Consider the following 16018-nt stretch of genomic DNA (forward strand, 5'->3'; position numbering starts at 1 on the left):
TTTTCAAATTTCTTTTAACATTGAGTTACAGATTTCTGAATACAAGTGCTTTACATTGTTGGTTAAGTTTATTCTTGACTATTTGAGTTTTATCTGTCATATTTTATTTTCACCATTCTTTTGACACTTTTAGTTACTTTTATTGATATAGTCTTAATTTCTAGACTCAATTCCAGGCCTCTCTCTCCTGTCTTTTCTGTTCAGGTTCTAGCACACCTTTAGCATTTCCTGAAAATCTGGTCTCTTGCTTAGAAATTCTCTCACTTTCCATTTATCTGTGAATATTCTAATTTCATGTCCTCATTTTTGCAAGACAGTCTTGCTGGATGTAAGATTCTTGGCTGCACATTTTTCTCTTGTAGTACCTTAAATATATCAGACCACTATCTTCTTGCCTCCATGGTTTCTGGTGAGAAATCAGCACTTAATCTTATTGGGTATCCCTTATATGTAATGCATTGCTTTTCTCTTGCTGTTATCAGAATTCTCTCTTTATCTTTGGCCTTTGACATTCTGATGAGTATGTGTCTCAGAATTGGTCTATGTGGATTTTTTCAGATGTGAGTATGTTGTGCTTCTTGGACATGGATATCTATGTCCTTCAACAGGGTTGGGAAATTTTCTACCATTATTTCTTCAAATATTCCTTCTTACCCTTTTCCCTTCTCTTCTCCTTCTGGGACACCCATGACATGTATGTTTGCATGCATTTTGCTGTCATTTAGTTCCCTGAGACCTTGTTCAATTTTTTCCATTCTTTTCTTCATCTGTTCTTTTGTATGTTCACTTTCAGAGGCCATTTCTTCAAGCTCACCAATCCTTTCTCTGCCTTCTGAAATCTGCTTTTATATGATTCCAATGTTTTTAAAATTTCATTTATTACACCTTTCTGTCCCATAAGATCTGCTATTTTTCTGTGTATGCTTTCAGATTATTCTTTGTGCTCATCCAGTGTCTTCTTAATACCCTTAATTCTTTAGCCATCTCATTGAATTCATTAAGACTTGTTTGAACATCTATGATTAGTTGTCTCAACTCCTTTATGTTATCTGGAGGCTTATCTTGTTCCTTTAACTGGGCCATATCTTCCTGTTTCTTGGTGCGGACTGTAATTTTTTGTGGTGTCTTGGCATCTGGCTTACTAAAGTATTTATTCTGAATGTAGTTTTTCTCTTTAGTTTACGGCTTCCTGCCCTTTCTCCCTTGCTGGTTGTGCAGTAGGAGCCCAGGATGTAGTTGGTGCTATAAGCTGTGGAGGCTCAAGCTGCCCTCATTGTGCCAGGGACCAATGAAGCTTCACCCAACTTTCTCCTTTGCCAGGGGTAGGGACAGAGTCATAACTCTGTGGAATAATCCAAGTTGTACAGGTCTAGACTGTAGTTGCCCAGAAAGACTGATGAAGCTTTACACCCCTTTCTCCCCTACCTAGGGCGGGGATGGAGCTGCAGCTGTGGGCAGCAATCTATGCAGTGCCAGTCCAAGATGACTGCAGTTGCCCCAGTGGACTTCCAATTTTCAGTCTGTGCCAGCCAAAGGTACCTGCAGTGACCTGGATAGGCTGGTTCAGGGCCTGACAGCCTCCTCCCTGACAGAGGCAGGGCTGAAGCCTAGGCTAGGACTGCAGGCCGATCTGGATGAAAGAAACTGGTTCCCACCGTCACTGTGATTTTTGGTCCTGGCTTTCCCTCAGTCTGGGGGGCAGAGTCAAAATGGTGTCCACTGGCCTCTTTCCGACTTGGACAGATTCACACCCAGCTGTTCCCAGGGTTCTGCCTTAGCTAGCCAAGTCTACCAATCAGTAGCTGAAATCAGCAGCCAGCTGTCTCCTCCTCCCCTGTTTTTGGGAAGTGGAGCTTCCAATTCCAGCCATAGAATAGCTCCTGGGGCAGCCTGTGCCACCAGTGTAGGATAATTAATGGCCTCTGTGGCTTGCCTGGTAATTTCCCAGAGAGGCTAGTGCAGGTCCCCTCAGCTTTCTCTCCACTGGAGGTGGTGCTGGGGCCTAGACTAGAGCTGCAATCTGATCTGAATGCAAAGAAGCTGGTCCCCACAAGCACTGGGATTCTCAGTCCACCCCACTTCCCCTCATGCCAGGCGTGGAGTTAAGATGGCAGCTCCGGTCTCTTTCTGACTTGGACAGGCTCAAACTTTAGCTGTTCTCAGGATTATACTTTAGCCTGCTGTATTTACTCATCAGTAGTTGAATTTGGTGCCCAACTGTCTCGTCCTCCCCCATTTTTGGGAGGTGGAACTTTCAATTCCAGCCTTGGAACAGCTCCCGATTTGGCTTGTGCCTCCAGTAGAGGATGGGCACTGGCCTCTGGGGTGTGGCACACTCTACTTATGAGTCTTTTCTGCAGATGGGCAGTCTCCTCCTTCCATTTCTTCAAGGATGTTGCAGGATGCTTTTCTGGCCTCCTGGAGCCCCCAAACAGTTGCTTCAGCTAGCTCCAGAGAGCTCTGGGTGTTTACGAACTGCTCTGTAGCAAGGGCTGACTCTAGGAACTCCTTACTCTACTGCCATCTTGCTGGTTCTCCTCTGGTCATCGATTTTTAAAGTTAGACCAACCTTTTAATGTCACAATATGTTCTATACATCATTTTATGCTGCAGTGTGATAGGACTGTGGTTGTTTAACCTTTGAGCCAAAGAAAACTAGTACCTGTCAGTTTCCCTGGGCTGCTATGATTGACAAGGAGAGCCAAGTTGGTAGGGCAATGTGTTGACTCTGATGTCTTAACATGCATCTGGGAAAGATCTATGTGCTTTACTAGGCTTTTTAAAGGAATCTTCTTATCAAGAGGTTAGGTCTGATCGAATGTAAAAACATAAGATGAGAAATAGATGTCTAGCAAGGTCCTTTCCTGTTTTTCTGTGACAGATTTTATTGAAGCACATTGGTCAACTGTTTAAAACCATGCACTTCTGGATAATTCAACCATTCAGGATTATTCCTCCTAACATTGAAGGAGTTTAACAACTCCTATTGTCAGAACCTATTACAAGGGTGGGTAACTTAATTACAATATTTCTATGGGTCACATTTATATATAAAGTGTATTTTTAATAAAAATTAAACTAGAAAACATGGTGCTTACCAAAGTATATCCTGAAAACTAATTTTGCCCTTATTTGGTATTATGTGGCCAGTTGGACTGATTCTGCTAGCATTTCTTCATTTATCTCCTTCCTCCCCCTGCCGTCCATCCTCTGCCCTGTCACTCTGGGCCTCTAGAGGCTGACCCCTGAGTATTTTGTCTTTGGGGCTTCTTGGACACTGGTGTCCGGTTGGGTTTGGCATTGGGAAGAGTTAGCAACTCGTGGAGTGTGGAAGGGAGGGAGGAAAGAGAAACTGTCCTGTTTCTTCCCTCCACCCTTCCTGCTTTGGTGCTAATTTTGCAGGGCCCTTCTTCCCCTTTCCTTCTCTTGTCCCTTTGCCAGTCTGTATGTGCCTTAGCATCTCATTTAGTTCCTTCGTGAGTGTCCTGCCATTAGAGAGTTGTCTTTTAAGCCATGAGGGGTGAATTCTGTTTTCTGCTGGGACCTTAACTGATGCAGATATTGGCAGCTATTTAATTTTTGTCTCAGTGTGTATATGCTTATTATGGATAAATGTGGTATTAGAGGGAAAAATAATGAAATTAGCAGGGTGAATGCTTTAAGTAATCCCCTGATATTACCAAAAATAAAAATAAAAATAAAAAATACCCCCAGTATAACACTGTTTTTTCCTGTCATCTACAGGTTTAAGTATTGAACAGAAAATGCTGAAAGACCTGAAGGAACTGTCGGATGGAGAAATAAAAGTGGCCATCAGCAGTGTGAGCATGACCCTCGAGGTAAGGACGGGAATGCTTTCTGGAAACAATGGATTTTACACAATTGCAGGGCAACGGTTGGAATTCAGCTCCCTCCACCCCATAAGTCAGTCTTTTACTGTCCATGCTTCTTTGTGATATATTTGACTACAAATGCAAGTTATTTTTTTGGGTGAAAACTCTAGGCTAGGTGAATGAAAACTGCCAAACCTTTATTCCCAAGTTGAGTGTTAGTTCATCCATCTCAGTAAAACAAACCCTAAATCACAAACACTCATGGGTGTGTAACATGTTTAACAGCAATTATTATATTCTGTATGTGATTTATTCATTTCACTTCCAGTTTTTCTGTCCACAGAACTTTTCTAAAAGGCCTTGTAAGCAATTTGGATGCATATCATTTGGGTAATCAAAGGTGACAACAAAAGTATTAATAAGGAACTCCCTCCTAATCTGTTAAGTGAATGACTTAGTAAATGCTACTCTTGTCTATGTATCATTGGTAAATTATCTTTTGTCTACTTTGGGGGTTTTCACTGACTTGTATGTTAATCTTAACTAACCTAACTAATGGGAATTGTATATTTCAGAGGCACATTTTTGCTGTGCTGGAGTCTATGTATTTCTTTACTATTGCCTTGCCCTCATAAAGCTATCCACCTTTGGTGGAGCTATCTAGCTCCCAAGTCAAGTTTATGGAGACAAAAATGACTGCATTTGGAATTTGTCATTTGGATTTTAGACCTGTATGTTGTTTCCTATTTTGGTCATGGTGATGGAGACGATATCATTACATATATTTCTACAGAATAGCAGGCATGTATACGGGTATCCACACCACAGAAAACCCAAGAGCAAGCCGGGTACTTTTTTGCCCCTTGTGATCTTTTTATAAAATTATTCCTGGTTGATTGACACCACGGTTTAGCTCGGAGATATATATGAGTACCAGGAGGCAGGCTGCATCACTAAAGATAATACTGCTTGATTATATAGTGTTTACAGTTTATGGGGCATGTTTTCATTGGCTATAGTGTATAGATTGACTCAACTCTTTCTATAGACTTTCAAATTGATTCCTGCTCCACATAATTAGTTGTTTCTGTGAAGCAATACAAGAAATCCACGCAATTTGGGATGTAGTAACTAGATAATCACCTTCAATTAGAAATCTGCTTTGTGTCTAGAAATCCAAGGAAAACATGGATCTTGCAAGGGTCAGTAGCTCTGAGAATCATTCCTACTACTTCAAGCCTTAGGGTTTTCTTTCTCTTCCCCCCGCCCCCCCCCATCTCCCTTCACTTAATGGCGTCTTATTAGGTTTTAAATGCCTTGTTTAGAATTCCTTCCTAAATTAACACAGACCATCTTGTAATTGCTTAGGGAACTGTGTATAGTTAGAAAAATATTTTCTGGCTATTAATATTATAGACTTAGCACAGCTTTAACATACCTTCATTATATAAGGGTATATAAATGGATTTGTCAGATATGTTAAACTGAGTGTTTAACAGACTGAATAAGGACATAAGTGAAAAAAAAATGATCACTTTAATCTTGACAGTAATTTATACAGAGGTCCAATAATTAATCAGGTGGTTAAGTACATCTCTGGAAGCGCCCCGTGATCTTCTGGGAGGAGGGGAGAAGGACACTTGTGTGTAGAAAGAAGGGTACACAGTTTAAACGCTAATCAGCTGAATGAGCGCTTTTTACTGTTTGCATAATGGAGATATTAACTGTGGCTGAGAAATAGAGAAGGAACTCCTTAGTAACATTTTTCCTTGAAAGAGAAAATGCATGCTGTTCAGTCTGTCAGTTGGGAAACCCCAAGTTAAAGGCAGAGTTTGGTTTTCTCTGTAGCTCATCCTATGATGCAGTGATATTTTCCCAGTTCCTACTGATGCTGATTCCGTTCCCATTCCATCCCCACTTCCATTGATCATTCTTTAAAAAAAATAATGACAGATTATCTTGGGTGTTTGGAAACAACCGCACAATTGCCCTCTAAATCTAGTATGTATATATATTTTAAATGTTCTTAGTTCCTGTGACTTCTCCTAAAGTTCACTTGTCCTCCAAAGCGTGATTAAGGCCCAGCTACTTAATGATGCCTTTTTACAAATCCTTCATCTTTTGTCACCTTCTGAACTCTTGCATGAATTCAGTCTAAATGGCTAATTAAAGGACCTAAGTGTATACTATACCTTCTGTTAAGTTTGGCCTTGTTTCATATATTTTGTCATGCTCAGACAATATTTTAAGTGAAAACTGAAGGTGATGATGATATCGTCAACTTCTGTTTCCTTTCTATTTCCTGGCTTAGGACTGGGCACTTAGTAGTGCTTAGTAAATACCAATACTTATTTAATACAAATATTTATATAAATGCACATATTTAGTTAACATATTGGTGTTTACCATTTGTCCTGTAGATTTATCTAATTTTAATTTCCTTTTGACTTTAAAAAGTTTTCAGTGAAGAAAATAACCATCTCACTAGGCACGCAAGGCAACTTTCTTTGTTCCCTTCCAATTGGTTTCTTCCCAGATAACTATGGTTGAAGGCTGACATCAGGTAGATAAGGAAGGGCCCATATATTGACAGATAAGACTGTTTATCCAGCTGTTCAAAAATAGAGTGATGACTAAGTAGTTAGTTGTTTGTCACTGGAAGTTTCTGTAGCATGTCCGGGATTTGGGAAGGAGGATTCCAGATGCTTTCTGTGGCCTTTGCTATGCTGTAATTCTACAGTTGATGCTTTCTGTGGCCTTTGCTATGCTGTAATTCTGCAGTTGTATATGTCATGATCTCCATTTGCCTGATGACCCAATTCCTTGAGTGGAAATAGCCAGAAAATTAGAAGTGTCTGTCTCCTTGCAGCTTAAGCAGCATACTCCTCGGGGAAACCACTGTGGTTGGAAGACAGAAACCACTGCCTTTGACAGATGGGTTAGCTCCAGCACTCTCCATGACTGGGAGAAAGCTACCAAAATCTCTTTGTCTCTCATTTTTATTTTAGTGTATTTCACAAGTGATAGTTGTAATTTGATCAAGGTTATATAAGTTACTGTCAGAGCTACCATGAAAAGCATATAATGGTATTAATCCAGAATTTCCAGGCTTTGCAGTGAGAGATGCTCAATATATGAGAATAGAATGTATGCATGTGAAGACCGGTGGGTAAAATGGCCTTATCAAAACCACAGTCAGAGGGCCAGTGTTCCTTCCGGAAAGTACTATTGGAAGCCAGGACCATGGAAAAGATGCTGCAGTCCCATCTCACAGACATGGCCCCTGGGCCGTTTCAGTCTGAACATAGCACAATCCTGCAGGGCACACACACCAGCATAATGGAATCCACGTCACCGATTATCAATGTGCTGGTTCCTTGTGCCATTCTCTTTGCTTGCTAATTTGCTTATCAGAAGGAATGTATAGCTGTCAAAGCATGTCCTTCATTGGTACAAATGTTGGCTTTCTTCTTTTACCACCAGAACAAGGTCACCATCATGCTTCCTGGGACTTGCTTTCTCCTTAGTAAAGCGGAATATTAGCTTTTAGGGGAAAGGGACAACTCGCTCTGTTCTAATAAGGTACCACTAGAACCTCTGGGGCTGCTCGTGGCTGTACCAATTAAGGTGCCCTTACTAACATGGGTATTATTACACCCCCTTACACATCTCCCAACGGCTGTGTCATTAGCATCTTTACACTGGAAGGACAATAAACAGGTACTAACTCCTTTATTATGATCAGTCACACCATGATTTGCACTTGCATCCATACTCTTCCTGAAAGTAGTCATTTCCCCCACAACTTAAATGAATAAAACATACTGTTTGTCTCTACAAGCCTGTTGCCAGCTGAACACATTTCAACAGTTGCTCCGTTATCTTTTTCCTTCAAATCAGTATTCCTTTAAATGAGAAACGGTAGGAGTTTTCAACTTTTGAAATTTTATCTCTGTTATTTGGGGCTCTGGGCTGCTCTGTGGTGCTCTCAGCCTGGACACTGCTATTTGAAACCTGGGACAGAGAATACACAGACGCATTCTGGTGAAGTGACTCAGAGACTGCTGACTCATTGGAACCTTGGAACGCTGTAGAGGGAAAATACCAGCATTTTCCATTAGCTTTAAGAGCACAGGCCAGAATGAATTCCCAAGATTACTGTTAAAAGTTCCTCACCAATGGAGCAGGGAAGTGTGCTCAGGCCTCAGTGAAGCATAGTTGAGTCATTATAACCAGGGATTGAAGGCTGAGGACACCAGCCTTGAAATCTGGTTTACCAATTTTGGTCATCACATATGGTTTCTCTTTGTTTGAGCTAGGAGATTTTTAGATGTCAATATGAAAGAATATCTAGATTATTTACCTTACTTGTGTTAGATTATTTTGGAAGAGCATATATATCTTATTTTTGGTGAGCATATTCTTCAAAATGACAAAACACACTAAAGGTGAATTTTCAAAGCCATTCTGTCCAGCTACTGGAAATAAGTGCAAATGCTCCTCCAGCTTCTAAAGCAGGGGCTCTTAACAAGGGGTCCATGAGCCTGAATTGAAATTCAAAAAACCATTATTCTTGTGGGGGCATGTTGGTGCAGCTGTGATATATTTATTAACTATTGCTCAGTAGAGTTTGAACTTAGTAAGGGGTCCATGGTTTTCACCTGATTGGCAAAGGGGTCTGTGGAACAAAAAAGGTTAAGAACCCCTGTTCTAAAGGGTAAGTGCATCTGCTTCCCTTTGGTTCAGGTCTGCCAACTCCTCTTGCTGCAATAATAAGAGCTAACCTTGGGTGCGTGCACCCTGTGTACCAGATAACGGAGGAGGAGACTTACGAGGATGATCTCATTTAACCCACCCAGCCACCCCATGAGGTAGAGGTGCTGTGATTATCCCATATTGCTTAAGGTAGCACTAACAGCTGTAACACACAAACCCCAAATCTCAGAGACTCAACACCAAAGAAGTTTTCTTTTCATTCATGCAACAATCCAATTTGTTGCTTCCAGGCAGATGGCCAGGGGTGATTCAGAAACTGTCTTTAACACCTGGTTCCCAAGGTTGCCCTGCATGTCCTCTTTTCAAGAGGGACAAGAGCTTGGAGAGCCAAGGGTCTCTTTTTTATGGGTCTGGTCTGGATGTGATGTCTATCACTTCTGCTTTCCTTTCATTGGCTCAGTCCCATGATGGCATCTAACTGCAGGAAGGCTGAGAAATGTAGCCTAGTTATGTGTGCAGAAGAGGAACCAGTTTGTTCAATAATTAGCTAGTCTCTGCCACAGTCTCGATTTTGGAAGTGAGGCATTTAGACTCTAGAGAAGTTAAATCATTTGTCTATGGTACAGCCAGGACCAAAATCCAGTTCCGTCCTGCTCCAACATTGCCTGGGACATGGTGCAGGGTAGCAAGGCTAATTACAAAGTGTGAGCCTGTTCAGGGGTTCACCTGTAAGTCACCAGATCTCTATCATTGCCCCAAATTCTGGGTGACAGACAGGACACTGTATCAAACTTTCTTCCTCTTTATCTTCATATATTCGCTTTTTTTTTTAAGTTCTGAGTATTCATAGTGAAATCAATTATTGGCCCCATATAGAAAAGATTTGACCAACGAAATCAGGCAAAGTAATAGGAAAAAGATTATGGGGCAAGGGACTGAATAAGACATACCGTGGAGGAAGGAAAGAAGTCTGATGTGTTTTCTCAGCCTGCCTCTGAAAGTCAAGGTCATGGGCATTCTGGTTTACCTTCCTATGACTTTACTTTTTTGAATCTGTTTTCAAAAGCGGAGAACAGCCCAATCAGTGGAAAATTTTAATGGTAGAGACATTTGTTGAAATGAAACAGTATTACTCTTGAGCACTGTAGTAATTCCAAATAACAAAGCCTTGAGTAGTTGAGGAATTGGGAGTTCTCACTTCATGCTCATCTAAATGACAAATATGGTTAGGTAACGGTCTTTGAGTGACTGTAACAGTCAGTCTGCATGAAGCATGTGAAGTGTGAATTACAATTGGAAAATAATTTAGTCCTAATAATTCACAGCTTCCTGAGGGCAGTGGTAGGATAAAAAAGTGAAACATGGACCCAGAAAACTGGACGGTCATTCCTTTGAGCTGTGAGTGGTTGTTGGTAACCAGTCATAACTGACAAGAGAGAATTTTAAAAATCCTTGCTTAAAGAACTGTGTATCATATCAGCAGGAATAGCACCCTGTCTTTGAATAAAATGTACTGAGTAGCTGAAACTTATAATATATAGAAACTCCTCAATTTGTATGCCAGGAGCTCCTGTAGATGGCAAAAAAGGTTAAAAGTGTGAAAACCCTGCTTATCTAAAAACATCTTATTATGGAATTCTGATTTTATATATATCAGCTTCACTCAAGTGGGAGGCAACTCGATGCTTTCACTGATGTCTTTTCTCTGCAAGTATGTTTCTACCTACTGGCCAATTTGAATGGACTTAATGACTCACAAAACGTGGTCTGTCTAGCCTTGCTTCTCTGCAAATGAACATTACTTCCCTGAACAGTACAAAATACTTCAACACAGCTTTTCTAGTTACCATTTTGCATCAGGAACAAGATAAACAGTGATCCAACATTTAGAAGAAATAAAGTCACTCATTATGCATTTATGATATAGGGAAGTGCTCTGGACTTTTCTCATTCTTCTCTGAAACACTGATAAAAATGCATTCACGTGGAACAGGTGGAGAAGGGGAAGTATAGAAAACACAGGCCACTCTCCTCAGGGCTCAGAAATCCCCACTGTTCAACTGTTAAGTGCGAATGAGATGGGGTAAGAGCCAGTGAAGACACAGCCTCATTAAGAATCTGCAAGGATATAAAGGGCTCAAGCCTCAAAAAATATGTTTTGCTTTGCTGCAGAAAGGAAGGAATTTGTGGGAGTTGTTGCGTGCCTTTCCAGGAAGCCCACATGTGACTGACCGATAATGAGTGAACAAGTAGATGGCATTTTACTTGCTGTATCTCTGTTGTAGCCTTGCTTTATGTGATTCAGATTTGTATGCAAACTTGGGTGTGTATTCTTTGTAACCATTCCCCCTTTCCATTGCATCCCCATCCCAACATACCTGTCTATTTGCCTTTGTACTCTGGGCATGGAACAAAATAGAACTGCAGTGCCCCAACCAACGAGTTCTGGGGCGAATTGGCATCGTGCCTCCCTGCCTCATCCTCAGAAGAAAATGGTGCTCCAGTAGACAACTGGGTAGGTAGCAAGCCACGCCCCAAACCTAGAGGCTTAAAACAAGGTATTGTTATGTTTCACATAACAATATGTGAGCTCAGCTGGGTGATTCTCCCTCTGAGTTTCATGCAGTTATGGTCAGATGGAGGTCAGCTGGGAGCTGAACTGGGGCTGTCAAAGGGCTTAGGTTCCAAGGGACCCAGGTGGAGGCTGCACGTCTTCTTATGGCCTAACCTCAAAAATCTAAGATTTCTATCACATTGTTTTATTCATGCAAGTCCTTATGGCCAACCCAGCTTCAAGACAAGGTGAATTAGCAGTGGAGTGTTGGTCAATATTTAACAACTGACTCTTTGAGGGGGAAAAAAAAAAATATATATATATATATATATATATATACACACACACACATACACTTATACAAACACATTAATGGTGGTAAGAATATATAGGATACAATATACTATACTCTATTTTTTTTTGAAGATTTATTTTTTTATTTATTTCTCTCCCCTTTCCCCCCCTTGCCTCTCCCCTTGCCCCACCCCCACCCCAGTTGTCTGTTCTCCGTGTCCATTCGCTGTGTGTTTTTCTGTGACAGCTTCTATCCTTATCAGCAGCACGGGGAATCTGTGTTTCTGTTTGTTGCGTCATCTTGTTGTGTCAGCTCTCCATGTGTGCAGCACCGTTCTTGGGCAGGCTTCACTTTCTTTCGCGCTGGGCGGCTCTCCTTACAGGGCACACTTCTTGCACATGGGGCTCCCCTACATGGGGGACATCCCTTGTGTGGCACAGCACTCCTTGCGCACATCAGCACTGCGCATGGGCCAGCTCCACACGGGTCAAAGAGGCCTGGGGTTTGAACTGCAGACCTCCCATGTGGTAGACGGACGCCCTAACCTCTGGGCCAAGTCTGCTTCCCCAATATACTATACTCTAATTGTAAATTCCATATAGCCAACTCATTCTCACAGGATGCTTTAGTTAATTTTGTGCAACTCTTTTATTGAAACTGATGGGTGAGTATAATTCCAACACAAATACTGGTCGATATTTTTGTTTACCTAACAAGAAAGTGAAATAATAAAGACATGTCCAAGCTTCACCTGTTAGTCAGCAACATGTCTGACATCTTTGCTGAAAGGGGCAATGGTTTTCAAATACTGGAATAATATTCCTCAGGGGTTTTTTGGTGTGACTCCACAATGTGATGGCTAGAGAAATGATATGTTTTTAAAGTTTAATCTGTATTATTAACATTATCTCTATCACTTTCTTAAGTATAGACCAGGGGTTGGCAAATTTTTTTGTAAAGGGCCGTTTAGTAAATATTTTTGGCTTTGCAGTTCCAGAGGGAAAATTAAGAATATTACATCAAAATTAGATAACAACGAATGAACAAAAATAAAAATGTTTAGCTTCTAGGCCATGCCAAAATAGGCAGCTGGCGGAATTTGGCTGGTGGGCCACAGTATGCTAACACCTGATCTAGACAGTCAATGAAAAGAGCCCTGATTTTAACGTTTACCACTTTCCATAGTACATTTACTCTCCCCAGGGTCGATTTCAGGGTACCAGTCATTGAAACAGAGTTGGGAAGAGATGCACAGAAGCACACCATTACACAGCATTTCCACCACACAGATGCAGTAAAAGTAAATAGCCTCCAAAACAGAGATAACACTAAATGTCATAAGATAATTAGGAAGTGAAGAGTTCTGATAATTTGTTACCTTTGGTGTTAATATAATTTGTTTAATGTTGTATAATTTAATTTTTAAATACTGCCTGTGCTTAATTTGCAAACTACTGGTTTGCAGATTTCTTGAAAATTTGAGTCAGCCCTTCCCAACTTGCACAAGTCAGTTCTGGCACACAAGTGGGAATTAGACCCCAATTCTTGATATGAGGGAAAGAATTTCAGGTGACTACCTTTGTTGAAGAAGGGAATTACTTCTAGTATCCAAGGCTGTGTCATTAAGTCCCAGACTTTCCACTATAAACCCTTCTGATATTCATCTATTACAATCTGTTTAGTGTACAATTTATGTGTTGTTGGGTGTAAGTATAGAATTTAGGGGGGCAGGCAGCAATCACTTATATGTAGTAGAAGTAGATCTCTTCATGAGCTATTGTAGCTGAAGTGCTCATAGATTTTATTTTATGTAAACAAAAGGAACTGTGGTTTTTTACCATCAAATAGAAAGTATAACCTGGATTTTTGATTCATCATTAACTTAGCTGGTTTCTTGCATGTTGGCCAATCGTGTCATATTTCTGACAGTTACTGGGCTACCCTGCAGCTGGAGATAACAGGAACATTTAAAATACTTAACAGTATCGAATAATTAGTCTTTAGGGTCTTTCCTCTTTGAACGCAAAACATCACAGCTATCCTTGCCTCATCAGTCACCGTCCCTGCTGGGGGCTCTTGCTTTGGAAGTGTGCCGTCCCTGCTCTCTGCTCTCTCCTATTCAACTGGAGGCACAGAGCTTGCTCTCTCCAGTAGTGCATCCTGGGTTATCACTACTTTATTCTCCGTCTTTCACCATCATGGGCTGCACTAGTGTCTTCTGATAATGCTCCTTGGACCACGTCAAGAATTTCCTGTATCAGTTCTCTCATTTTCCATCTTCCCTGTCCTCAGGAGGTTTTCCAGGCTATCCCTCTTCATACATCAATGCTCCTTTTCAGAAATATTGCTCCATTCTTCACTGCCACTTCTTCCACCTGACTACTGCCATACTTCCTTCCAGGACCCTCACAAGGCATATTTGCAATTAAAAAGCCAATACAGAGTCTTTCTTTATATCATCAAAATGCCGAGTGCTCTCCATTTAGATGGAGTATTTCTGGTACCCCTGTCACCTTACTTGGGGACCTCTCTTTGAAGCTCACAATTGCCTTTGGGGTGAAGGGCATACTATCCATTCAAAAAGGCATTTTGAATAAATTAACATACTTACGAATACAGGAATGTGTAAGATACTCACTATGTCTTATATAAAGAGAACTCATATTTCTGGGCCTTTGAAAATAATAAGCAGACAATTTTGATTATTGAAATCCTTTAATAGAAGGTAGCTTAGCACTTGTGCTCATGAAGGAAATGGAGTATCACTGGCCACAGAATTTCTGAGGAATAAGCCCCACAACATTAGAAAATGTTCATATTTTGAACACTAGTAGGTAGACTTTGGGTCTAGTGTCTTGACCAGAAAACAGCCGCCTTAAGTTAATTCATTCTCAACTTCAGCACAGCTGAGAGAGCTAGGAAATAGCATTTCGCAAGAAATATCTGTGACAATTTAAACTTTCTTCATAGCCCAATACCAAGTTCCTTTCTGCACCTTTCTTTATAAGAAGACCCTCAGGACAGTGTTATGCTGGGATGATGGCTCTTTTGCTCTGTAAATACATTTTAAAAGTGTACTATAATGTCCTTTTGATGGTTCAATTTCTGGAGGGATTTGGATAATTACACTTTTAGGAATGTGCTAGTACTGTTTTAGCTGCCTGGTGTTACTTTTAATAGCAGCCGTTGCTTACCTTTTCTCTCGTTTATTTTCTCTCTCTCCTGCCTCCATAGTCATGTTGCTGATTTGGGGACCTGACCTTGGATTAAATTAGTTTGTCTGTAACATTCCTGTGAATCATATCTGATATTTTTATGGTTAATTACCACATTGTAGCCACTTGTCATAAAAAAGCAGGCTGTGAAACTAGAGGAAAATTGTACCCTTTTCTTGTGACAGAAAAAAATCTCTCTTAAAGAAATGTAGCAGAGTGGGATTGTAGTGGCGTGCCCCTTTCCCTTCCATGGAGGTAAATACTGGATCGGTTCCCTAAGTAACAGGGGCTCTTTTAGTCCACACTAAAATGAAATAATAAATGTATACCAAATCGCCAGTGGCAATTCAGAGAAATATGAAGACTCAAACAAAGGAATAATTTAGGATAGTTACTTTCTAGAACACAGCATCTCGTGATTGCTACTGGGATGTCTGCGGAGAGGATGGATTATTGTAGGTCAGTGGTGTCGCCTAGTGGCAGAAGAAGGAAAACATCCACGGCGCTAGAACTAGGATTTAGTAAGACATCATTCTTTCTTTTATTCTTCAATAGAACAATTTAATGATGATTGTTTTCATAGCATGATACTAGCCAATACTCTGAATAATTCAACATTTAAAAAATAATTAGAAGAGTAGCCAACATTCGTCGAGTGTTTACTATGTACCGCAAATTTTGTTTAGATTTTCTCATTGGACTGCCACAACCATCTTTCAAAATAGGTCTATTATTATTTCCATTTTACCAATGAATTTTTAAAGGCTCTTCTAGAAATGGCAGTTCATGGCATTAAGTGTCCGTGGCCTTTGGTTGCTTGGTGATGGGATGAACATGGGATTCAGTTCACTGGTAAAGCTGATTCCTTCTACTGGGTCCATCAAGGACAGGGCTGTAGTTTCTGCCTGTTGACCTAGGATAGGTACCTGGAATACAGATAATGCTGCAGAGTGCACAAGAGGAGGGAGAATCTGAGTGGGAGGGAGAAGCAAGGTAAGAATTGGATGTGAGAGCTGCTGAGAAATAGGATGAGAAGCTCAAGGGTAGGTCAAGGTTAGAACCACTGGAGCCATTGGAGGAGTCCCAGAGGCATCACTGTGACATTGGAAAATGGACGGGAAGGCCATATGCCAAATGAAATGCACTTTGAGCCCATAGAATACCTTAATGTTCTAGAACGGGAAGTACTACATTATATAAAGCGAGCGTCACAAAAGGTGAAATCAAGTCACGGTCCTTTTTGTTTGGTGACAGTAACAATACAGACATCACACATTTTTCATAAACCTGGAAATTAAAAAAACAAAGAAAAGCTCTAAGTTTCCCTTAATGGAGAAAGTGACTGCCAGACGTTGGTATGCATCCAATGTTTTTAATAATTGTGTTCCACTGCATGCCCCTATTA

At 40.7% G+C, this 16018-nt stretch overlaps 1 protein-coding gene across 9 annotated transcripts in view; it reads left to right on the forward strand.

Annotated features, from left to right (window-relative positions):
- PRUNE2 (prune homolog 2 with BCH domain) overlaps window positions 1-16018 on the forward strand; it is a 321035-nt gene that overhangs the window by 80397 nt on the left and 224620 nt on the right. For all 9 annotated transcript variants that reach the window (XR_011649380.1, XR_011649381.1, XM_058301632.1 and 6 more), the window contains exon 6: window positions 3745-3839. Coding sequence is in view for 7 of the 9 variants with exons in the window: in XM_058301632.1 (XP_058157615.1) it covers window positions 3745-3839 (95 nt within the window). In the remaining 2 variants the exon portion in view is untranslated. The remainder of the gene's footprint in view (window positions 1-3744; window positions 3840-16018) is intronic.

This window comes from Dasypus novemcinctus, chromosome 8 (genome assembly GCF_030445035.2).
Source record: "Dasypus novemcinctus isolate mDasNov1 chromosome 8, mDasNov1.1.hap2, whole genome shotgun sequence".
Classification (NCBI taxonomy): Eukaryota; Metazoa; Chordata; class Mammalia; order Cingulata; family Dasypodidae; genus Dasypus; species Dasypus novemcinctus.